Raw genomic sequence first — 24,165 nt, 5'->3', positions numbered from 1 at the left:
TGTTTTCTTATTCTCCCAAATCTTGGTCCCCAGATTTTTTTACTGCCTTATGTTCCAGTGCCTTCGAACATATGGTTTTTATATTGTGTCCATTGTTTCCATGTGTTTGCAATGGGAGGATTGGTCTGAATTAACTAACTAGTCTTTCATTACCCAAAATGGAAGTCTGGAAATGTTAGAATAATAGAAGTCATTCAATCTGAACAACAAGGCCGGGCGCGGTGGCTCAAGCCTGTAATCCCAGCACTTTGGGAGGCCGAGACGGGCGGATCACGAGGTCAGGAGATCGAGACCATCCTGGCTAACACGGTGAAACCCCGTCTCTACTAAAAAATACAAAAAACTAGCCGGGCGAGGTGGCGGGTGCCTGTAGTCCCAGCTACTCGGGAGGCTGAGGCAGGAGAATGGCGTAAACCCGGGAGGCGGAGCTTGCAGTGAGCTGAGATCCGGCCACTGCACTCCAGCCCGGGCGACAGAGCAAGACTCCGTCTCAAAAAAAAAAAAAAAAATTCTGAACAACAAAGAGAAAATATATTTTTTTAAAAATGAAGAAAGCCTCAGAGACTCATGGGCCTATAACAAAATAATTAACATCCATATCACCAGGGTTCTAGAAGGAGAGCAGAATGTGCACAGGACTAAAAAGTTGTCAAGGAATAATGTCTGAAAAATTCCTAAATTTAGCAAAAGACATAAACCTATAGATTCAAGAAGCTGAACAAACTCAAGGAAACCATGTCAAGACATTTCATTGTCAAACTCCTAAAAACTGAAGGCAAAGAAAAAAAAATTCTTGAAAACAGCCAGTGGGAAATAACATCCTAGCATCAGGGGAAAACTATTTGAATGAAAGAAAAGTTCTCATTAGAAACCACAAAGGCCGGGAGGAAGTGGCACAACATTTATCAAGTGTGAACTCAGAATTCCATATCTTGTGAACACAGAGTCAAGATATTTCACATGGAGGAAACAAAAATAATTTGCTGCCATCATACCTATCCCCAAAGAATGGGTAGTTCTCAAAACAGAAAGGAAATGATAAAAGATGGAATCTTGAAACATCAGGAAGAAAGTACAATGAGAACAATGAAAATACGAATAACTACAATAGGCTCTCTTCTACTCATGAGTTTTCTAAATTATATATGAAGCACAGACAGTACCACCATTTAGCGTGGTTCTCAATGTTTGTAGAAGAAATACTTATATCATAAATAGGGGAATGTAAATGGGTATAAAAGGAGATTGGGTTCACTCACACCATAAATTGTCAACAGCAGTAGACAGAAATAAGTTATGTACATGTAAAGTAGTACCTAAAGAAACTCCTCAAAAAAGATGCACTGGGAAACATTAAGGACAAATCAAACTGGAATTCTAAAAAAAATTGTTCAAATAATTCACAGGAAAGCACGAAAAAGAGAGAAATGGAAAACAGAATGAATAGAAAACAAAAAATATAATAGCAGACTTAAGCCTTACATATCATATTATATCAAATGTAAATGGTCTAAATATACCAACTAGAAGACAGAGATTAGAAGGCAGCATTAAAAAAACATGGCCCCTGGCCGGGCGCGGTGGCTCAAGCCTGCAATCCCAGCACTTTGGGAGGCCGAGACGTGCGGATCACGAGGTCAGGAGATCGAGACCATCCTGGCTAACATGGTGAAACCCCGTCTCTACTTAAAAAAAATACAAAAAAAAACTAGCCGGGCGAGGTGGCAGCGCCTGTAGTCCTAGCTACTCCGGAGGCTGAGGCAGGAGAATGACGTAAACCCGGGAGGCGGAGCTTGCAGTGAGGTGAGATCTGGCCACTGCACTCCAGCCTGGGCGACAGAGCGGACTCTGTCTCAAAACAAACAAACAAACAAACAAACAAACAAAAAAACATGGCCCAACTATATGCTATCTATCCTTCAATCACAATCACATAGTAGAATGAAAGGGGAAAAAAATCGAAAAAAATATATACCATGCAAACAAAAGAGGCAGGAGCAGTCCTATTAATATCAGATAAGGTAGACTTCAGAGCCAAGACAATTATATAATGACATAAAAGTCCATTTGCTAAGATGGCATAGCAATTTTAAACATATATACACTAAACAACAGAGCTGCAAAATCAGTTAATGCAAAATTAACTGATAGAGCTGAAAAGAGAAACAGCAATCCACAATTATTGTTAGAGACCCTAACCCTCCTTTCCCAACAATTGATTGATAGAACAACTAAACAGAAAATTCACAAGGACAGAGAACAACTTATGATCAGTCAACTGGATCTGATGGGTATTTGGAGAACATGGCGATCAACAACAGCAGAATAGATATTCTTTTCAGGTGCCCACAAAACATATAAAAAGATACACCAATTCTGACCATCAAACAAACCTCAGCATATTTAAAAGAATTAAAATCTTAGTCTGTCTTCTCTTACCACCACTAGAAATCAACAACAAAATAACAGGAAAATCTCCAAACACATGAAAAATAAATAACACACTTTTCATTACCCATGGATCAAAGAATAAGGATCAAGAGAAATAAGTGAAAGTACACTGAACAGAATAAACATGAAAATATAGCATATCAAAATTCAAAGGCTCAGCAAAGCAGTGCTTAAGACAGAAATTTATAGCACTAAATGTTTACATTAGAAAAGAGGAAAAGTCTCAAACAATAACCTAAGTGCTCACCTTAAGATTCTAGAAATAGAAGAGCAAATAAACCCAAAGCAAACAGAATGAAGGAGATAATGAAGAGATTAATGAAATAAAAGCAGAGACATAACAGAGGAAACAAATGAGACAAAAAGATGATTCTCTGAAACTTAGCTGCAGGTTTATTTTATAGATGACCTTTATGAGGTTGTGAAAGTTTCTTTCTAGTCATAGTTTTTATTATGAAAAGGTTGGTTTTGTCAAGTGCTTTTTCTGTGGCTATTAGAAGGTCATATGGTTTTTTTCTTTTATTCTATTGAAGACTTACAACATTAATTGGCTTTCAGATGTTAGCCCAACCTTGCATTCCTCAGATAAACCCCACTTGGTCATGTTGCTGGATTTAACCTGCAATCACTTTGTTAAAAAGTTGTATCTTTCTCATTTTGTAGTTTTCTTATGATGTGTTTGCCTGGCTTTGGTATCAGGTTAATACTGGCCTTGTAAAATATTTAGGAAGTATTTTGTCTCTGTTTTTTGTAAGATTGATATCATTTGTTTCTTAAGCATTTGAGAAAATTCACCAGTGAAGCGATTTGGTTCAGATCTTTTCTTTGTGGGCATGTAGTTAATTGCTAATTCAACTTGGTTAGTTATACATCTATTCTAATTTTCTATTCAGTGTTGGTCAGTGCTCATAATTTATGTCTCTTTAGGAATTTGCCCATTTTATCTAAATTATCTATTTTTTAAACATTTTTAAATTCCTTTGTGATATTTTTAGTTTCACCATGGACCCTAATATGTTATTTCTTTTATTCCTGATTTGGCAAATTTCAGTTTTTGCATTTCCTTTTGGCTTGTTCAGTGCAGCAAATATGATCAGTTTTGTTTTCCTAGAGCCAACTTCTTTTAGTTTCTTCTGTTTTCCGTATTTGTCATACTGTTTTCTGTGTCACTGATTGCCATTCAGATATTTCTTTTTTTTTTTTTTTCCCTTTTTTTGAGATGGAGTCTTGCTCTGTCACTCAGGCTGGAGTGCAGTGGCGTGATCTCAGCTCACTGCAACCTGTGCCTTCTAGATTCAAGTGATTCTTCTGCCTCAGCTTCCCAAGTAGCTGGGATTGCAGGTGTGGGGAACCACGCCTGGCTAATTTTTGTGTTTTTAGTAGAGATGGGGTTTCACCATGTTGGTTAGGCTGGTCTCTAACTCCTGACTTCAGGTGATCTGCCCTTGGCCCCCCAAAGTGTTGGAATTACAGGCGTGAGCCACCATGCCCGGCTTTATTTATTTATTTTTTTTCTTTTGAGACAGAGTCTCTCTCTCTGTCCCCCAGGCTGTAGAGCAGTAGCATCATTGCTGCTCACTGCAACCTCTGCCTCCTGGGTTCAAGCGACTCTCTTGCCTCAGCTTCCTGAGCAGCTGGGATTACAGGTGCATGCCACTATGTCCAGCTAATTTTTGTATTTTTGTAGAGACAGGGTTTCACCATGTTGGCCAGGCTGGTCATGAACTCCTGACCTCAGGTGATCCGCCCACTTCAGCCTCCCACAGTGCTGGGATTACAGGCGTGAGCCACCGCGCCCGGCGTCCATTCTGATCTTGTTGCCCTTCCTTCTACTTAGTTTGAGCTTGATTTGGTTTTCCTTTTCTAGATTCCTGATGCAGAAGCTTAAACTATTCCTTTTACCTATTCCTTTCTAATGTAAGGATCAAAACTTAGCAGCATCCCATCAATATTTTGAAATGTTTCTTTCTTTTTTGAAACTAGTTTTATTGAAACAGAGTTGGAATGCAACATGCTGCCTGGAAAGTTGGCTGCAGCCCAAATGCCTGTGGGATCTTTCAGGTCTGACCACGGGCGATGACAAAGGCCCCACCTGGCTGCCTCATGGTGTGTGGCCAGTGTACTGCCATGTCTGAAGGCTGTTGTAGGGAAGGACCTGGGTGCCCTGGGCATCCCCTGTGCCCAGCCCAGGCACTTCCCTTCCGAGACCACACAGGTCCCTTGGCTGAGGCCTGTCTCAGGTACCTCTGCCAAAGCCTCCTTGTCAGGGGGCCTGGAAGACATTTTTCCCACTCTGACTCAGTATTCAGCACTTTTCCACTCTAAGCTGCCTCCCTCTCACTCTTCCCCTGACTCCAGGGCCATAGAATGGCAGAAGCCTTTTGTTAGGGGCTCTCTGGGCAGTGAGACAGTATTCCTTCACTGCTGTCTTCACAGACACACCTAACCTTCACCCAGTGCTGTGGGGGAAAGTCAGACACTGGGGTGGGGCTGGCACCCTCCGTGAGGCCTCTGGCTCCTACTCCTGCCGGGAGTGACACCTGCCTGGTGGAGACGGTGTTTGGCCTTTGACCCACCCACCACCCGGCACCTGGCAGCCGGCCCCTCCCGCTCAGTGCCTCACAATGCACAGATTAAAAGTGTGTAGTTTATTACATTTAAGAACCAGTATTGAAACATTATTAGTCAAAGTCCGTACTTTATTCAGACTACCTAGTTTTATCTACTGTCTATGCCGGTTGTGAACTATTCCATCCTGTGTCCAGGCATAATGCAGAGAACGCTGTCCTGGCCACCATGGGTAGCCATGGCCACAGGTCATTGTCACAGAGTCCAGATGTTCCATTTGGAGCCAACCAGTAAACACCTGGTCACTGTGCCCACTCAGTGGTACGCCGGCCAGGACTCTGTAACACAATGGCGTGGATGCCCTGTTCTCTGGCTTTCCATCCCATATCTCCAGTGCTACTGGGCCAGGGATCTTTGATGTGATTCTTTTGTTCCCAATGTAAAGGGGCAAGTGGACTAAGTTGACCAAAAGAGAGGGTAAGCCAGGTGAAACCATCTCAAGTTTGTGTTATGCCATCCCAATACTGAGTGGTCTAATCTCTCGGTTGGCGTAGTACCAGCATTAAGGCATGTGAACTGGTTCCTTTTACTGAAAAGCTCTTCCTATGGCTTTTGCTTTGCAAAGTATTATTAATAGACCAGTGATGCACACTAGCCTTCGTCTTACTAGTGCTAAGCACCAATGACTGTTCCTGAGAAACACAGACACATTTCTGATATTCTGTCTACTCTTGTCCTTGAAGAGGAGCTGCCAGAACCACCAGAAAGGGGCGCGAGGCCACACACCTGTCAAGTGTTGTCCTGTAATTGACTAGCACAGGCCCAAGCCTACTGCAAGATGTTTGCTTCATGGGCAATGGCTGGTGATAGCAGCAACAAAACGTAAGAACTAGGGACAAAAAGAAGGAAATGTGGTGGGAACTTGTGAAGGAAGACCTTCCTCATCTATTAATGATGATTCTCATTAAGATACAGGCCTGGTCAGGTGTCTTGAGAAGGCTGATCGCCTCAGATGTTGTTTTCTTCTCATCCTTGTTGGAACCGGAGAGTTTTAGTTTTAGATCACCAATCCAAGATGAAGTCCAAATTGGCAAAGCAGCTTTCCTTCCATGGGTGGCAGGTATCCAGGAATCAACTCCTTTAAGCTTACTGGCACAAGGGTTGGTTAGGGGTCCCTGATAAGGTTCCTTCCTCTTTGGTGGAGAAAGTCCTTTAAACGATGCTATTTCCTACAAAGTCTCCTGGCTGAAGTATGTGGTCCTTGAGTTTTTGCTTCTTGGAGCTCAATGTGGAAAGAGTCTTTGACTAAGTAACAGTTTTTACTTAGGTGCCTTATGAGGCTGCTGCAATACTACAACCTGTCCCTTTCTAATATCATTGATTTACAGTTTCCTGGAGACAATTTCATAGGTCTGTCCATTATAATTTCAGATGGAGACAGCTGGCATTTACCCATAAGGGCTGATCTTAGGTGAAGCAAAAACAAGAAAGAGCTCCCAGTCAAGGAAGTTTTAAAACTTCAGTTAATTTTGTCAATTGAGTTTTGATTATTCTGCTTGTGCATTCTACTAACCCAGATGACTGGGGTGATAGGCACAATGGAAATGCTGGAAAATGGGCCAGATTTTGCATACTGACTGGATTATTTGTGCAGTGAAATGAGTGCCTCTGTTGCTATGAAGTTCTTGAGGAATTCCCCGAGTCGAAATAATTTTCTGTAAGATAACTACTTACCGCTCAGGCTGCTGCTCTCCTGCATGGAAATGCTTCTGCCCATGAGAAAATACACAAACCATAACTAGGATTTGCCTGTATCTTTGTGATGTTGGTAGCTGAAAAAATCTAGTTGCCACACCTCAAAAGGGCCTTCTGGTAAAGGGAAATGACCTGGAGAACTGGGTCAAGGTTTCCTTGCATTATATTCTGGGAAGACAGCAGTGACTGTATACCTAAGAGAAACAGTTGGAGAAGGTTTCTGATGACATTGTTCTCCTAAAGAAATCAATAATCTTATCAGGGTCCAGTGAATTACATCGTGTATGCACATTAAGAAAGACGGCTGGGCCAGGTGCGGTGGCTCACGCCTGTAATCCTAGCATTTTGGGAGGCCGAGGTGTGTGGATCATGAGGTCAGGAGATCGAGACCATTCTGGCTAACATGGTGAAACTCCGCTCTACTAAAAATACAAAAAATTAGCTGGGCACGATGGCGGGCGCTGTAGTCCCAGCTACTCGGGAGGCTGAGGCAGAATTGTGTGAACCCAGGAGGTGGAGGTTGCAGTGAGCCGAGATTGTGCCATTGCACTCCAGCCTGGGCAACACAGCGAGACTCCGTCTGAAAAAGAAAAAAAAAAAAAAAAAAAGAAAGATGGTTGTAACTTAGTTGGAAGTATGAGTTGGAGATTTGGATTGAGCTAATTTTACATAAAAATCTAACTTCCTTAAAGGCCAAAATGGTTTGATCTTTTTGTTCAGATAGGTTTATGGCCACCCTGTTTGCTATACTATCTGCTAACTGGCTTATCTTGCTTTTTTGAGTGTCTTTGAAAGGCCTGGAATCTTGATAATGGCTAATGATTTTGGCAATAGTATGGTTTCCCATAATTCTGAAACAAGGCACCCTTTTTTTTGTGGGCTGACTAGAAAAGGTTAAAAATCCTCTTCGTCTCCAGAGCATTCCAAAATTATGAGCTACTCTGAGCATATCTGCTATCGGTATAAAGATTAGCAGTTATTCCTTGTGCCAACTGACATGCTCTAATTAATGCTATTAACTTTGCTTGTTGAGATGGTTGCTCCTAGAAGACAAGCACTTTCTATTTCTTTGGGCAAAGGCGCTATGGCATAGCCAGTGTAATACCTTCCAGCTGCATCCTTTAAGTAACAGCCATCTGTAAACCAAATAACATCAGCGTTAGTGAGGGGGGTTTCTTGTATGTCTGTCCTAGGAGACAGCTGGTCAGATAAGATGATGCAGTCATGCAGCGTTTCAGCTGAAGGTGGGGGAGAGGCTGGCAGAATGTAGATGACATCTGGACACTGTAGTATGGGGCTGAGAGAATAACTTCATAAGAAGCCAGTTACTAACTGATCGTGTTGAGTGTGGTGCAGGTTTAGAAGCGCTTCCACAGAATGTGGATCGAAAGCAGTGAGGGGTGATGGCATCCTTGGTGCTCTGGTTGCTCTTGCAGAGCTGTGATGGTTGTTGCTTCATGCAAGGAGGCAGTCCTTTAGCTGCAGGGTCTAGTTGTTGACTGTAATATCCTACAAGTCTGCTTTGTCTCCATGTTTTTGAGTCAGAACGCCAACAAATGTTTTACTTGCTAACAATTCTGCAACCAGAGCTGGACCCAGGCCCGACGGGCTTTGCAGACAGTCACATGTGTGGCTGGCCTCAGCTGGGATGTTGGGATAGCTGGATTGTCCTCCCTCTTCCATTTCATGGGATCTCGGGATCTCTTTCCATCATTTTTCCTTCAGGAAGTTGGCCTTTTAACATGGTAGCTCACGGCTCCCAAGCGTGCACCCATGTGTAAGCTTTAACGATTGCACTGAAGATGGCTTGGTGTAATTGTCCGCTTATCGATCTTTTTCTCGGCAGGTCTTCTCCTGTTCTCTCACTCCGTACGTGATTGATTTATTTTCCCAGGACGTCCCAGTCACCCGGACCTGGGGGAGCGGCCTGCGCGGCGGTGTGAGGTCGGGCCTGAGCAGGGCGCCTGCTGGAGAGTAGCAGGTGACTTGCCACACCGCATAACCCCCTGCACCCTTTAAACAGGCTTCTTTCATCAGAAGCGTGAATCAAACCAATACCGTTAACACACACGCCCCCATATAAACACACCAAATTATGGCCTTTAAGGTGCTACCGGCCACCAAGTGCTCTCCAAGGAAGCCCGTGACGCTCGCGACTCCAGGGCCGCTCTGTCCGCGAAGCTCGAGGGCCTCGGGCCACCTGTCGCCCGGAACTTTCCCGGCCGGACGGGCAGCAGCCGGGGGAATACTCAGGGCAGGGCCGGGAACGCTTAGGCAGCCGCACGCGCGGTCGCGGCGCAGGGAAGAAGCGGGGCATTGTGGGAAGCGCCCGCGCTTTCGGCGGGTTCCGTTAAAATGGCGCCCTGGTGGCCGGCGGCGCCCGCGCCTTAGCCTGTCGGGAGCCGGGAGCTTGAGGGGCGCAGGGAGGGCGCGGGCCGCAGTCCCTGCGCTTGCGGCGGCGGTGGCGGCTCTGCCCAGACCCCCGCGCACAGTCCCGGGCAAGGATGGCGACCCCGGACCAGAAGTCGCCGAACGTTCTGCTGCAGAACCTGTGCTGCAGGATCCTGGGCAGGAGCGAAGGTAGAGGGGCCGGGCGACGCGGGGCCTGCAGACCCACCCCGGGGGCCACTCCCTGCGCGTGCAGCCCTAATACGTCCCGGGGCTGGAGGAACGAGGATGCAGGGCCGGGGCAGAGGGCTGGGGACGGGCCGAGGACGTGGGGCCCGGACGAGGGAGCGGAGGGCTGGGTTCCGGGGTTAGGGAGCCGGGGAGGAGAGCGGAGGGTTGGGGCTCGGGGGTCAGGGAGCCAGGGAGGAGAGCGGAGGGCTGGGGGCCGGGACCGGGACGGAGGGAGTGGAGAGCCCGAGGCCGGGGCCAGAGCGCGGGGCCGGGAGGCGGGAGGGCGGAGCCCGGGCCGGAGCGGGCTGAGTCACCGCTCACTCCGCGCGCGGGTCCGTCAGTGAGGATGGGAGGAATGCCAGCTCGCCAATTTATCCCGGTTCTCTGGTGTCACACGCCAGGGGAGGGCGCCTCTGCGTGCCTTTGGGTTCATGCTGTGTGGGGTGGAGAGAGCGGCTGCGCAGCGGAGGAGCGTGCGGGGTGCTGGAGAGTCACATCATCGTCCCTTTTCATTAGGAAAGTTTAACAGGCTTGAGCATTATGGGAATGGGGTGTTAACGATTATCTGCCATATTTTCTACTGTTTAAAGGGTTGAGGGTTGGATTTGATATAAAACTATTCTGGGAAAGTTCACATGGCGAATATTGTTACTAATAAGCTAAACTAATCCTATACAGTAGGCAAAACCATTTTGTAGCCGAGGTACTTTGAAAGAAATGGTACAGGATGCCATTTCTTGCTCCGTGTTTTGGCCAGGTTGGTGGGGGAGAGAGTGAGTATGCACCGTGAGGGAGTTTTCTGAGTAATGGAAGCAAGTGTGTTACGTCTTAAGGACCAAAATGTGGAAAAGAAGTTATTCAGTTTTTGAAGGAAGACTTCAAAGTTACATTTAAAGTACTGGGAATGCATTTTGACTTTTTATGCTTCATGACAATTACTGCGTGTAATTCATTGGATGTTCTATGATAATCTTTGGGCAATCATGAATTATTTTGTGTTACTATTAAATGAGTGACTTCACACAATTCTTGCTACATTTTGTAAAGTTTCATTTTATCTCTTTATTTATCTAAGAAATCTTTGAGAACAACCCCGTCCTCAAAGTTCCTCCCAGGAACTATGCTAAGTGCTGGTGATGCAGATGCACAAGTCATTCCTCCCACAGATCTGACACTCTAGTGGAAGAGACAGATGATAAACCAGCCATGTTAATTAGCAATAAGTACTGTGGTGAAAAAGTACGGTAAAGGAATAGAGAGAGGCAGATCACGAGGTCAGGAGATGGAGACCATCCTGGCTAACACAGTGAAACCCAGTCTCTACTAAAAATACAAAAAATTAGCCGGGCGTGGTGGCGGGCGCCTGTAGTCCCAGCTACTCGGGAGGCTGAGGCAGGAGAACGGTGCGAACCCTGGAGGTGGGGCGTGCAGTGAGCTGAGATTGCGCCACTGCACTCCAGCTTGGGCGACAGCGAGACTCCGCCTCAAAAAAAAAAAAAAAAAGAAAGAAATAGAAGAGACAGGTGAGGGAAAGCCTCTGAAATATTTACAGAGACCTGAATGGAGTAAGGGAGGGCCGTTTGAACATCTGGGGAAGGTTCTGAGTAGAGAGAACCAACGAAAAGGCCTTGAGTTATGAGCATGGCCTGTCCTCCTTTGTTTTTGTCATTAGCACACTGAGTTTCCTTTCTCATGTTTCATGTTCCTCGTCATAGGGGGAATCAGATAAAACTAAGATTGATAGGACTTATCCAACTTAATGTCAGTGTTTCCCTTGTACCAGTGGTTCCAGAGTTTTTTGTTCTAGGGATAAACCACACATTCATACATTCCCATTGTCATAATTGGATTTTGAAAGTCATTCATCGTGAGCTAAAATGGTATTTCTCAACTTAAAGACTTTTGAGACAGAGTCTCATTCTGTCGCTCAAGCTACCGTGCAATGGCGCTATCTCGGCTCACTGCCAGCTCCGCCTCCCGGGTTCACGCAGTTCTCGTGCCTCATCCTCCAGAGTAGCTGGGACTACAGGCGCCCACTACTACGCCCGGTTAATTTTTTGTATTTTTAGTAGAGATGGGGTTTCGCCGTGTTAGCCAGAATGGTCTCGGTCTCCTGACCTCGTGATCGTCCTGCCTCGGCCTCCCAAAGTGCTGGGATTACAGGCGTGAGCCACCACCGTGCCCGGCCAAAAACGTTTTTTTTTTTTTTTTTTTTTTAAACATTGAAGATTCTTTGATATAAAAGTTTTGCCCCTTCTAAGAGATTGAAAAGCTTCTTTTCAGCAAAATTCTGTATCCTACTGTCTTCCCATTTAGAATTGTGTCTAAATTAAAAGTGGGCTCTCAAATCCTGGCAGGGTCCTCTCTGAATTATTTATTTATTTATTAGAGACGGAGTCTTGCTCTGTCACCTAGGCTGGAGTGCAGTGGCCTGATCTTGGCTCACTGCAACCTCTGCCTCCTGGATTCAAGTCAGTCTCCTGCCTCAGTCCCCGAGTAGCTGGGATTACAGGAGTATGCCAGCACTCCTGGCTAATTTTTGTGTTTTTAGTAGAGATGGGGTTTCACCACGTGGCCAGGCTGCTTTCGAACTCCTGACCTCAAGTGATCTCTCCCCTGCCCCCCGCCCCTGGCCTTCCAAAGTGCTGGGATTACAGGTGCCAGCCACTGTGCCCGGCCCTTTCTGAATAAATTATGTCATGAAATCCATTAAAGGTGATGCTGTTTTTGCTGTGTTCTAGATAGCTAGGATTGTCAAGCATTTATGATATAATTTTAAATTATGCTGTTATTTACTGAAGAATTTATAAATAGTAGCTTACCTTGTTCGTTCATTTGTTATACCTTAGTGAGCAAAGGAGCAATATTAATTACTACCTTTACAATATTTGATGTTAAAAAATTTGATTAGTGGGCATTTTATCTGGTAACTCCAGAGAACATTTGATTAATTATTCTTTGATGACATGTTACCAACAATTGGCCTTATGCTTTTGTAATACATTGCTTCTTTAGTACTATGAAATCAAGGCATAATAGGTACTTGTTACTTTTAATGAGAATTTCATACGAATCACATTTTTTTTTTTTTTTTTTTTTGAGACGGAGTCTCGCTCTGTCGCCCAGGCTGGAGTGCAGTGGCACGATATCGGCTCACTGCAAGCTCCACCTCCCGGGTTCACGCCATTCTCCCGCCTCAGCCTCCGAGTAGCTGGGACTACAGGTGCCCGCCACCACGCCCGGCTAGTTTTTTGTATTTTTAGTAGAGACGGGGTTTCCATGTTAGCCAGGATGGTCTCGATCTCCTGACCTCGTGATCCACCCGCCTCGGCCTCCCAAAGTGCTGGGATTACAGGCTTGAGCCACCGCGCCCGGCCACGAATCACATTTTTATAAGGTATCTTTTAAAAAATTAAACAGTTGACTTCAAGGGACCTTCAGAAGCAAAGCACCTACATAAAATGGTGTTTGACAATTTTATAAAGTTAACATGTGTGATTTACCACCTTTTCCAGCTTATAACATCTGTGAATTTGCTTGAAACACATACTGCCAGCCAGTCATAGTCAAATCCTGTGTTCATATCCCTGCCCCTCCTGGGAGCACATTTATTTATTATGTCTTTGGGTAGTTATTCTTATCATTGGAAGCAGTGTGCTTGATGTTAGTGTTTCAAATCTGTCAGAGGTTACACTTCTTTTCATAGCTACTTTGTAATCCTTTTTCTATGAGGTAAAGAATACATAAAGAGGAATTTATATTAGATAAGTATTTCATCGTAAATGTTCAGGTATGACTACAGTACACCACATATTCGAAGATGATTGCCATAATATGCAAGACTTCTATTGAGTATACTACAAGCCACTAGCAGAAGATAAAGGAATATTGTTTTGGTGATTCAGTACGACAAGTGGTGTTGATTTTGTGATTTTCCAAAATGATAAAGAGCTTTTGATGAAGTTCCAAATACCACGCGATCTTCCTTTGGTTATGTAATTACATCATTGGGAAGATCAATGTGTATTACATGTGTATTAAGATATACATTAGCTGTGTATTAAAATTTCAGAGTTTCAGGCTTTGTTTCAAGTTGTACTTAATGGATTTACTATTTTTAAATAAGTTAAAATTTAAAAATTGTCTTGGTTTAAATTTCTAATATGGTAACTATGGATAGATACAACCTACATAAACAAAAGCTTTTTGGAGTTCTCAATCTTAATAGTGTAAAGAAGCCCCGAGACCAAAAAGTTTGAGAACCACACATCCAGAGTAATGTTTTTGCTGTTTTAGAGCATTGCTTTCCAACTAGAGCCATGCATTGGGATCACCTGTGATTACACAAGAACCAGATGACGTTGATTGCTTGTGGGAGGGGGAACTGGTGGCCAATGGTTGAGAACAGGACTTTTTATGGTATCTAACTTCATGCCTTTTCAATTTTTTTTTTTTTTTTTTTTTTTTGAGACGGAGTCTCGCTCTGTCGCCCAGGCTGGAGTGCAGTGGCGCGATCTCGGCTCACTGCAAGCTCCGCCTCCCGGGTTCACGCTATTCTCCTGCCTCAGCCTCCCGAGAAGCTGGGACTACAGGTGCCCACAACCGCGCCCGGCTAATTTTTTGTATTTTTAGTAGAGACGGGGTTTCACCGTGGTCTCGATCTCCTGACCTTGTGATCCGCCCGCCTCGGCCTCCCAAAGTGCTGGGATTACAGGCGTGAGCCTTTTCATTTTAAACTCTCTAAATGTGGGACCTACTCAATTAATACTGTGGGCTCCATCTCTAGGGCTTCTGATCCTGTAGGTCTCTGTTGGCGCTTGGCATCTGAAACATTAAAATGCGTGAAAGTTACTCTGACTTGCATCTGGAGTCAAGGATGGCTAGTGGATGTGCTCTGTTCCTCTACTGAGCTCTGTGGCTTACTCCCAACTCCCCCCTGATCTCCCCCATCCTTCAGAAAAGCAGGAGTGTGGAACAAATAACCCACACTGTAGACAAGAAACAGGAAGGCAGAAACTTAGGTCTTCCCAAACAGTTCAACTTTTCTGCAGTTTTTTGAATCTTGAGAAAGCACCCAACTGTGGAGTTTCTGTATTCACTTGAGTCGCATTTATTTTTGTGCATCTTGAAGTTCGGTTGTCATTTTTAACCTGAGGGTGTAGAGAATCTTTTGGGGATACAAAGGGCAACTTTTTTGTTTAAAAGCTCTTGGGCCCACATCCAAGTGTCTCTGGAGCCTTCACATTTGGGACTGAGTTCCGCAATTCCAGCTGAGGGTCTTGCCTTGGCTTGGTATCTCTTCTAGTTCCGCTTCTCCTCTGCAGTCAGAGAGTCCTTTCTAGTAAATCAGTCTCATCGAATCTGTTAATGGCTTAATTTGTTCTCTACTAATAATCTTCAGGATGAAGACCAAATTGTCTTGCTTAAGGTTAAAAATTGGGTGCATTTTTTGAGTTGTGATTTTAATGGCTGTAGTATTTTTTGAGTTGTGATTTTAATGGCTGTAGTAGATATAGTATGTATTTAAATAATATTTTCAGGTTAATAATAATACAAATAGCTAACATTTATAGAAAACTTAAAATATGCTGGATGTTGTGCTTATACCGTGGTAGAATTATGGTGAACCTCATTTTGTAGATGAGAAAACTGAGACTGAGAGATTAAGTAGTTGCTCACTATCATCTAGCTAGGAAAGTGCAGGGCCGAGGTTGGAACCCAGGTTTCTGATTCCACAGGTTGGTATTTTGAATTAATTCATCCCTGCTCTTAAGTATTGAATTCGATGGCGAATTTCTCTGTGTGCTTGATAGAGACAAGTCATGGCCCAGCCTGTGGGACGGCGTCTCACTGCTACCTGCTCTTGTGTTTAGAGTGTACAACTCAGCAGCACTGCTCTCTGGTCAGGCAGCGTGCCCTTGCATTCACTGAAATATTTTCAGAGGATCATCAGAGGAGTCTTCACTCCCCTCCCGGGAACCTGAGAACCGCCCACCCCTCACACACCCAGAGCAGATTAGAGGTGGGAGAACTAGACCACTCCTGAGGTGATTTGTGGCCAAAAAAATGGAGTACTCTATTTTTCACTGTTGGATTAAGCAGAGTCATCAGAGATCTGCATCTGGACCTTGTCACCTGGGGTTCTCAATGGAGTGACTGGCTGAGTGGCATTTAGAGCCCCGTGGCACAGCCTTCCTGCAGCAGCAGTGTCCAGTGCCGCCCTTCCCTGTGGGTTCCCCTCTCTGCTCCCGGGGCTCCTCATGCGGCAGCCTTGGCTGCCAGGCTAATGGCGCTTCCTGCAAGGCCCTCCCTCAGCATCTACTTCATGAGGTCCTCCTAGTTGTGAGCTGTCATAGTGCCCTCATTTTCTTTGACGCTCTTATCACAGTCTGCCTTGGGTACTCATGTGCCACATTTGTTGTGTTTATGTCCGTCTCGTTAACCACTGTACATCATATTGTTAGGGCCCGATGTGTTTGGCCTGTAGTAAGTACTTAGAAGTTATTCATTGAATTACTGATTGAGTTTAGTTATACTTTAAACACTGAACAATATTTTAGGAGTATTTAAACCAGAAGTGTGTGGTGGACATTGCTTGATTTTTCCCAGCTTATTCTTTGATTACAGGTTCACTAAACAAGGATTGATTGCCATGGCTAATTTCTTTAGTAGTCCAGATTCTGTGCTTTTCCCTTTGAAACACAGATTACATAGATTTGGTTTAATAAGTAACTGTTGGATTTTGAAAATATTTTATAATCAGCAAGAAGGATAGACTGGAAATTTGGTTGGTAAGAGGACAGGGAGACCCAGGTGTGGCTGAAGAGGTAAGTGGGCGTGAAATGACGACGCCCATCTGAGGTGCAGAGAAAGTGAGGAGGCGAAGAGGAGAGTGTTTCTGGCATTGAAGAGTTCCTGACTTTTTGGTGGGAGAAAGCTGAAAAACATATAAAACATTTGGAGTGGGGATATTTATGTGATGTACTTGAGTGTGAAAATGGTAACCTAAAAATAATTTTTACTGTGTGTGGTGGCTCACACCTGTAATCCCAGCACTTTGGGAGGCCAAGGCGGGAGGATTGCTTGATCCCAGGAGTTTGAGACCAGCCTGGGCAACATGGTGGGACCCTGTCTCTACAGAACATGTAAAAATTAGCTGGGCGTGGTACATGCTTGTAGTCCCAGCTACTTGGGAGGCTGAGGTGGGGGATCACTTGGGCCCGGGAGGCAGAAGTTGCAGGAAGCCGAGATCTTACCACTGCACTCCAGCCTGGGCGACAGAGTGAGACCCTGTCTGGGAAAAAAAAAAATTCTTAACTAAAATAGTGACACAACTTTTTAAGGAAACTTTTCGATGATACTTTTAATATTTATAAAATTAATACATACTCAGGGTAAAAATTCAGAGAGTGTGGAAAAATGTAAGGAAAAAAATAAAAACTACCCCAATCCTGTGACCACACAAAACGTTTTAGGTTTCATTTCGTTCCTTTCCCCACCATGTAGGCATTCCCTGGATCCTTGCTGACACAGTGCACCTGTGTCTGCTTTAGCTAGAATAGAGACAGAATGATGGGGGGTGTGAGTCCTGAGAGGATGTGGAGAAGAGCATGCCGGGCGCCAAGCTGGAGGTGAGCTTGGTGTGTTCCAGGAATAGCAGGAGTGAAATGTGGGGAGCGAGGGGCTGGCTCCGTGGGCTGGGGCCAGGAGTTTGGGTTCTGTTGTGAGTGTGATGGGGGGTGAGTGAGTAGAGTGATGATAATATTTATATTTTAAGAGGATCACTTTGTTGGGTGGATAATTCACTCTAAGGGGGCAAAGGTGGAAGCAGGTGACCAGCTCCTCAGGAGACTTCCTGTAATGGGATGGTAGCTGTGGAGTGATCATATTTGGGATTTGCTTTTAGGAATAGAATCGACAGGATTTGCCGATCTAAATAAGTACTTAATAGTCTGAAAATGTCTTTATTTCCCTTCGTGCTCCTATTCCTGAACTCTTGGATCATCAGTCAGATAGAGACATTTTGGTCTGAAGTGTTTTTCCTCTGCCCACTTTGAAGGTATTCTTTCATGATGGTTGAGAAGTCTGATGTTAATCCATTTCCTACTCCTTTGAAGTTGTATCTGGTAGCTTTTAGGATTTTTAAAAAATCTTTTATGTTCTGAAATTTTGCAATAATGTGTCTAGGTGTGGAACTTAAAAATTTACCTGAATTAACACTTAGATTAAGCAGAGTCATCAGAGATCTACATCTCTTCAATCTGAGGATTTTTCTTTTTTTAAAATTTATTTTTTTTCAAAACTAGTGACATACTTAGAAATTTTTTTTTTTTTTTTTTTTTTTTTGAGATGGGTCTTGCTGTATTGTCTGAGCTGGTCTCAAACTCCTGGGCTCAAGCGATCCACCTCAGCCTCTGAAAGTGTTGCAATTACAGGCGTGAGCCTCCATGCTAGGCTGACTTTTTCTTAATGATAGAAAAATTTTACTATTTTATTCTTCTTCATAATTTCTAACTGTTCTGTCTTTTGTTGTGTTTGATTTTTCCAGCTTGCATTTAAAGTGTCCTTTAGTATCTCCATTCTGCTGTTTAGCCCATTAAAAAAAATTCTCAGTGTTTAGGTTCACAGTGATTTCCTCTGTGCTACCATTTTGCCTTTGTGCTGGCAGCCACGGTCCTGTGTCTGTGGACGTCCCCGCTTCTAGAATTTCGTGTAAATGCAGTCATACAGTATGCAGTCAGAAGTTTTGAGACTTGTTTCTTTCACTTAGCATAACGCATTTGAGGTGCATTTACAGTGCCCTATCAATAGTTCATTCCTTTTCATTGCAGAGTAGTGTTCCATTGTATGATGAACCAGTTTATCCATTTAACCAGCGAGGGACATTTGGCTTGCTTCCATTTTTGGCAGTTATGGATAATGCTGCTATGAACATTCATGTGAACATAAGTCAGTTTTGTAGGATAAACACCTACAAGTGGGGTTGCTGGGCCTCGGGGCAGGTGCATGCTCATTGGTTTCAGAAGTTGCCAGACTCTCTTCCAGTGTGGCTGTGGCTGCTTTGCCTCCGCACCAGCAGTGTGGGAGCGCTCCAGGGATGCCATGGCCCCACTGGCACTCAGCAGTGTTTGTGGTTTTTATCTTAGCTGTTCTAGCAAGTGTGTTTTGATATCTCAGTGTGGTTTTAATTTTCATTTTCCTAGTGATGTTGAACATCTTTGTGTGTGTGTGTGTTTTGCCATTCATATGTCTTCTTGGTGAATTATCCGTTCAAAACTTTTTTTTTGTCTTTGTGTTTTGCAAATTTTTTTTCTCAGTATTTTCATTCTCTTAACAGTGTCTTTTGCAAAGCAAAAGTTTTTACTCTCAATGAAGGCCAATTTATGAATTTCTAAAAAAATGGGGTCATCATTTTGGTGTCATGTAGGAACTCTGCCAAACTCAAAGTTGCCAAGATTTCTTCTTTTGTTTTGTTTTATTTCTAAGAGGGGCTTATATTTTACTCTTTTATTTGAGTTAATTTTTGTTGGGGTGATCAGCCCCAACACGAGGTCGTGGGGGTGACGAAGTCTGGTGGAGTCAAAGGAATGAGAAAAGACAGTTTGAGAGAGAAGGTGGGTTCAAGGGACCATGGCTAAGTGTGGAGGCTGTGAAGGTCCCGAGCTCTGGAGGCCCAGACTATTTATTGGTGATCAAACAAAGAAACAGGTGGTGAGAATGTGGGGGTCGAAAGGTCACGTTGCATTAAGCACATGATTTATAGCTGTGATGGTTTAGCATATGCTCTGCTGCTTGAGATAATGGAGAGCAGGTTCTTTTAACTCAAGTTAACAGTCGATCCTGGGAGAGCAAGGAGCAAGGAGCCAGCAAGTCTAGACACATTTCACAGCCAGGATCCCTGGATTCTATCCAAGCCACGAGGGGTCTTATGCCCTGGGCTTAAATTATGGTGCATCAGGGTAGCCTTCTTCCACCCTTTAGTGCAGAAGTTGGTGTTCCAGAGGCCACAAGGGGTTTTAGACCCTGGACCCCGGACATGTTCCAAGACTCTTTTACATGATGTCAGACATGCCCTGCCTCAGCTTCTCCCAACACTCAGCTTTTCCCAACAAATTTTCATATATGGCATGTGATATAGGTTGAAATTCATTTTTGAGTTTACCAAGAAAGCTTTTTCCCCCCTCACATTTTAGTTGCTTTCTTATCTTGAAGACTAAAAGTTTTAAAACGGACCTTTAAAAAATGTTGATGCCGGCCGGGCGCGGTGGCTCAAGCCTGTAATCCCAGCACTTTGGGAGGCCGAGGCGGGCGGATCACAAGGTCAGGAGATCGAGACCACGGTGAAACCCCGTCTCTACTAAAAATACAAAAAATTAGCCGGGCGCGGTGGTGGGCGCCTGTAGTCCTAGCTACTCAGGAGGCTGAGGCAGGAGAATGGCGTGAACCCAGGAGGCGGAGCTTGCAGTGAGCCGAGATCGCGCCACTGCACTCCAGCCTGGGCAACAGTGTGAGACTCCGTCTCAAAAAAAAAAAAAAAAAAAAAAAAAAAATGTTGATGCCATGGCTCCCCACTCCAGACTAATAAAATCAGAATTTGTGAAAAGTGAGTCTTGGCATTAATATATTTTTTAAAAAAAGTTTTATTTTAGAATGATTGCAGACTTACAGAAAAATTGCAAATATAGAGTTTCTGTAAGCCCAGTACCATTTCATCTATTATCAGCATCTTACATTCCCGTGGTGCACTTGTTAGAATTAATCAGTAATGATACACTAGTATTAATGAAGCTCCATAGTTATTTAGATTTCCTCAGTTATCACTCAGTGGCCTTTTGCTGTCTCTAGGCTCCCTCTGGGAATGTTCCATTCAATTGTCTTGCCTCTTTGGGCTCCGATTGAAATGGAAAATTTCTCAGACTTTTTTTTTCATGATCTTGAGAGTTTTGAGGATTAAAGGTTATTTGTAGACTACCTCAATTGAGTCTGATATTTTTATCATGACTAGACTGGGGTTATATATTTTTGGGAGGAAGACCCCCGAGGTGAAGTGACATTTTCATCACATCCTATGGAGGGTACCTGCCACCAGGGTGATTCATCATTCTTGAAAGGGACCTTCCTCGCTTGGCTAAGGTGTGTGTGCCAGGTTTCTCTGCTGTGAGTGACTCTCTTTTTTCTGCTTGTATTGTGCTCTTTGGAAGAAAGTTACTATGCCCAGCCCACCCTTACAATGTGGAGTTATGTTTTAGCTACTTCCTTGAGAGTGAAGTGTCTACATAAATTACTTAGCCCTTATTATCTTTTAAATTTCTATAAGGTCAGTAGCAATATCCCCTCCTGATTCTGTGTTTTGTCTTGTTTTTCTTGGTCAGTCTGGTAAAGGTTTATCAATTCTATTGTCCTTTTTTTTCTTTTTTTTTTTTAAGAATCCAGATTTTGGTTTCATTGATTTTTTTCCGCCCACCATTTTTTGTTGTAAATTTCATTGATTGCTGTTTTTTTTTTTCCTAATGTATACTTTGTTCTTTTTCCAGATTTTATCGTATAAACTGAAATTATTGATTTGAGGTCTATCTTCCTTTTTAAAGAAAGCATTTTATGCTATAAATTTTCCTCTAAGGACTGTTTTAGCCACATCTCACATATTTTGATATGTTGTGTTTTTATTTTCATTCATTTTCTAATTTTCCTTGACAGTTTTTATTGCCCATGTATTTTTTTTCAACTTTGTTGAGGTATAATTGATAATCCAAAATGTATATATTTAAGGTGTGCAATGTGTTGCTTTGATGTATGTATGGATTGTGAAATGGTTACCACAATGAAGCTAGTTAACATGTTCATTAGCTCACCTCGGTACCCGTTTGTGTGTGTGTTTGTGTGTGTGTGTGTGTGTGTGTGTGTGTGGTGAGAAAAACCTGATTTACTTGCAGCAGATTTCAAGTACACAATCCATTGTCACTAACTGCCGTTCCCATGCTGTGCGTTAGGTCTCCAGAACTGATTCGCCCATGACTACAAGTTTGAAGTGCTTGCTCTTGGAGTAAGAAGTTGCATTGCTTTCTTCTACTGCAACCCCTTGAAAGTGCATTTACTGCAATTTGAGGCTTTTCCCCGAAAGATTTCTAGGACCTTTATAGAGAAAGAGAAAGGAGTAGCAGTTTTTCCAGTTTGAGGCCTGTTCTCACCTTTCTTCAGACAGCTCAACCTTGCTTCCATTAAATTTTTTAACTGTTCAGAATTACATTCATTCCATGAATTTTTAAGTCTTGTAGTTGTTACTGTGAAGATGCAATAAAATGTAACGATATAAAACAACCTTTTCAATAAAGTTTAATTTAAATAATGAAAGGGACATATATAATTTTCCTATGACTGCTGTTAACAGATTACCACAAATTAGTTCATTTATCCCCCTGTGTTTCTGGAGGCCAGAGCCAAAGGCAGTGTTGTGGGCTAACTGCAGGTTGCAGGGCTGGGCTCCCCCTGGAGGCTCTAGGGGGTGCTGCGTCGCCTTTTCCAGCTCTAGTGGCTGTGGCGCTCTTGGCTCATTGGCTCCTTGGCCCATGTGTGTGTTGACTGACTGCCAGATATTTGGAGATTTTTCAGATACCATTCTCTTTTTTTTTTTTTTTTTTTTTTTGAGACGGAGTCTTTGCTCTGTCGCCCAGGCTGGAGTGCAGTGGCCGGATCTCAGCTCACTGCAAGCTCCGCCTCCTGGGTTCACACCATTCTCCTGCCTCAGCCTCCCGAGTAGCTGGGACTACAGACGTCCGCCACCTCGCCCGGCTAGTTTTTTTTTTGTTGTACTTTTAGTAGAGACGGGGTTTCACCGTGTTAGCCAGGATGGTCTCGATCTCCTGACCTTGTGATCCGCCCGTCTCGGCCTCCCAAAGTGCTGGGATTACAGGCGTGAGCCACCGCGCCCGGCCAATGCTTTTTTTTTTTTTTTTTTGAGACGGAGTCTGGCTCTGTCGCCCAGGCTGGAGTGCAGTGGCTGGATGTCAGCTCACTGCAAGCTCTGCCTCCCGGGTTTGCGCCATTCTCCTGCCTCAGCCTCCCGAGTAGCTGGGACTACAGGCGCCCGCCACCTCGCCCGGCTATTTTTTTGTATTTTTTAGTAGAAACGGGGTTTCACTGTGTTAGCCAGGATGGTCTCGATCTCCTGACCTCGTGATCCAACCGTCTCGGCCTCCCAAAGTGCTGGGATTACAGGCTTGAGCCACCGCGCCCGGCCTCAGATACCATTCTCTTAAAGATTACTAGTTTAATTCTGTTAGTGTTAGAGGACATACTTTGAATAATCTTATTGTTTTCTGTTTAATCAAACTGCTTTGTGACCCACAATTCAGTCTGTCCTGAACGTTCCACGGGCATTTGAAAAGAGTGTGTGTTGTTTGGTTGTGGGGTGGGCTGTTGTGTGAATACCGATTAGGTTTAGTTGGTTGTTGGTGTTCAAGTCTATATCCTTGCTCGTTTTCTCTTCACTTGCTCTTTTGATTACTGAGAAATGCCCCTTGGTATCTCCAGATGTATTTGTGAATGTCTGTTTTTCCTTTCAGTTCTGTTAGAGTTTGCTTCATGTGTCTTACAGCTCTGCTGTATAGAGTGTTCACGTTTAGAATTGCTATGTCATCTTGGTGAATTGCCCTTTTATCATTTTGTGGTCCCTTCTTTATCCTTGTTAATTTTTCTTAGTCTAAAGTTTACTTTGTCTGATAGAAATATAGCCAGTTCACGTTCATTTTGAATAGTGTTTTTGTGGACTTTCTTCATCCTTTCATTTTTAAGGATGTCTTTCTTTTTTTTTTTTTTTTCTTTTTTTTTGAGATGGAGTCTCTCTCTGTCGCCCAGGCTGGAGCGCAGTGGCCAGATCTCAGCTCACTGCAAGCTCCGCCTCCCGGGTTTACGCCATTCTCCTGCCTCAGCCTCCCTAGTAGCCGGGACTACAGGCGCCCGCCACCTCGCCCGGCTAGTTTTTTTTTTTTCTTTGTGTTTTTTAGTAGAGACGGGGTTTCACCATGTTAGCCAGGATGGTCTCGATCTCCTGACCTTGTGATCCGCCCGTCTCGGCCTCCCAAAGTGTAGGCATTACAGGCTTGAGCCACCGTGCCCGGCCGAAGGATGTCTTTCATCATGTCTCAGTTGGGCTCCTTCTCGACAGCACGTAGCTTTAAGGGGCACCTTTTTCCAGCTTCCCCTTCTGTGCCGCTGCTCTCACTCTCTGGTTCCCAACACACTTCCTGATGTTCTGGTAAAATCCAAACCCCGCAGCCTGCCAGCCTTGTGATGGAGTCTCGGGGCCATTATTGGTTCTTGCCAAGTGTGGAATGGGGCAGCCCACTGTGCGGGTGCCCCTGAGTGAAGGTGGAAGGGGCCGGTGGCCTGGCACAGGGCTGGGAGAGCGGTGGTGCTTCCTCCCTCCCTCCCCACCTGGGCCCTGGCTGGGGAGACTGGGCCTGGATTGGAGGTGTTTCAGTCTTTGCTTGTTTGTGGTTTGGGTTTTGGAGTGTTACCCGGCCCCAGCTGGTGTCGTAGACAGCAAACACATAAACAAAATATCAAAAAGCAAAAATGGGGGAAGTCACTCCAGGTTTTCCTTTGATCCATGAGTTTCATACCCAGTCTGCTCCTCTTACCCATTGTTCAGAGTCTTTTTAGAGGTGTTTTATGTAAATTTGCCAGAGTTTTACATTTTTTGCCATCAGTAGTGGAGTGTGCTTACTCTGTCTTGACTGAGATGACGTCTGTCTGTAGTTCCTTCTTTCAAGT

At 44.2% G+C, this 24,165-nt stretch overlaps 1 protein-coding gene across 3 annotated transcripts in view; it reads left to right on the top strand.

Annotated features, from left to right (window-relative positions):
• The first annotated feature begins 9,107 nt into the window (after positions 1-9,107).
• TUBGCP3 (tubulin gamma complex component 3) overlaps positions 9,108-24,165 on the top strand; it is a 98,381-nt gene continuing 83,323 nt past the window's right edge. For all 3 annotated transcript variants that reach the window (XM_074021464.1, XM_045377500.2, XM_045377501.3), the window contains exon 1: positions 9,108-9,354. Coding sequence is in view for 2 of the 3 variants with exons in the window: in XM_045377500.2 (XP_045233435.1) it covers positions 9,279-9,354 (76 nt within the window). In the remaining variant the exon portion in view is untranslated. The remainder of the gene's footprint in view (positions 9,355-24,165) is intronic.

Source organism: Macaca fascicularis, chromosome 17 (genome assembly GCF_037993035.2).
Source record: "Macaca fascicularis isolate 582-1 chromosome 17, T2T-MFA8v1.1".
NCBI classification, from domain to species: Eukaryota; Metazoa; Chordata; class Mammalia; order Primates; family Cercopithecidae; genus Macaca; species Macaca fascicularis.
This window is presented reverse-complemented; position numbering and strand designations above follow the sequence as displayed.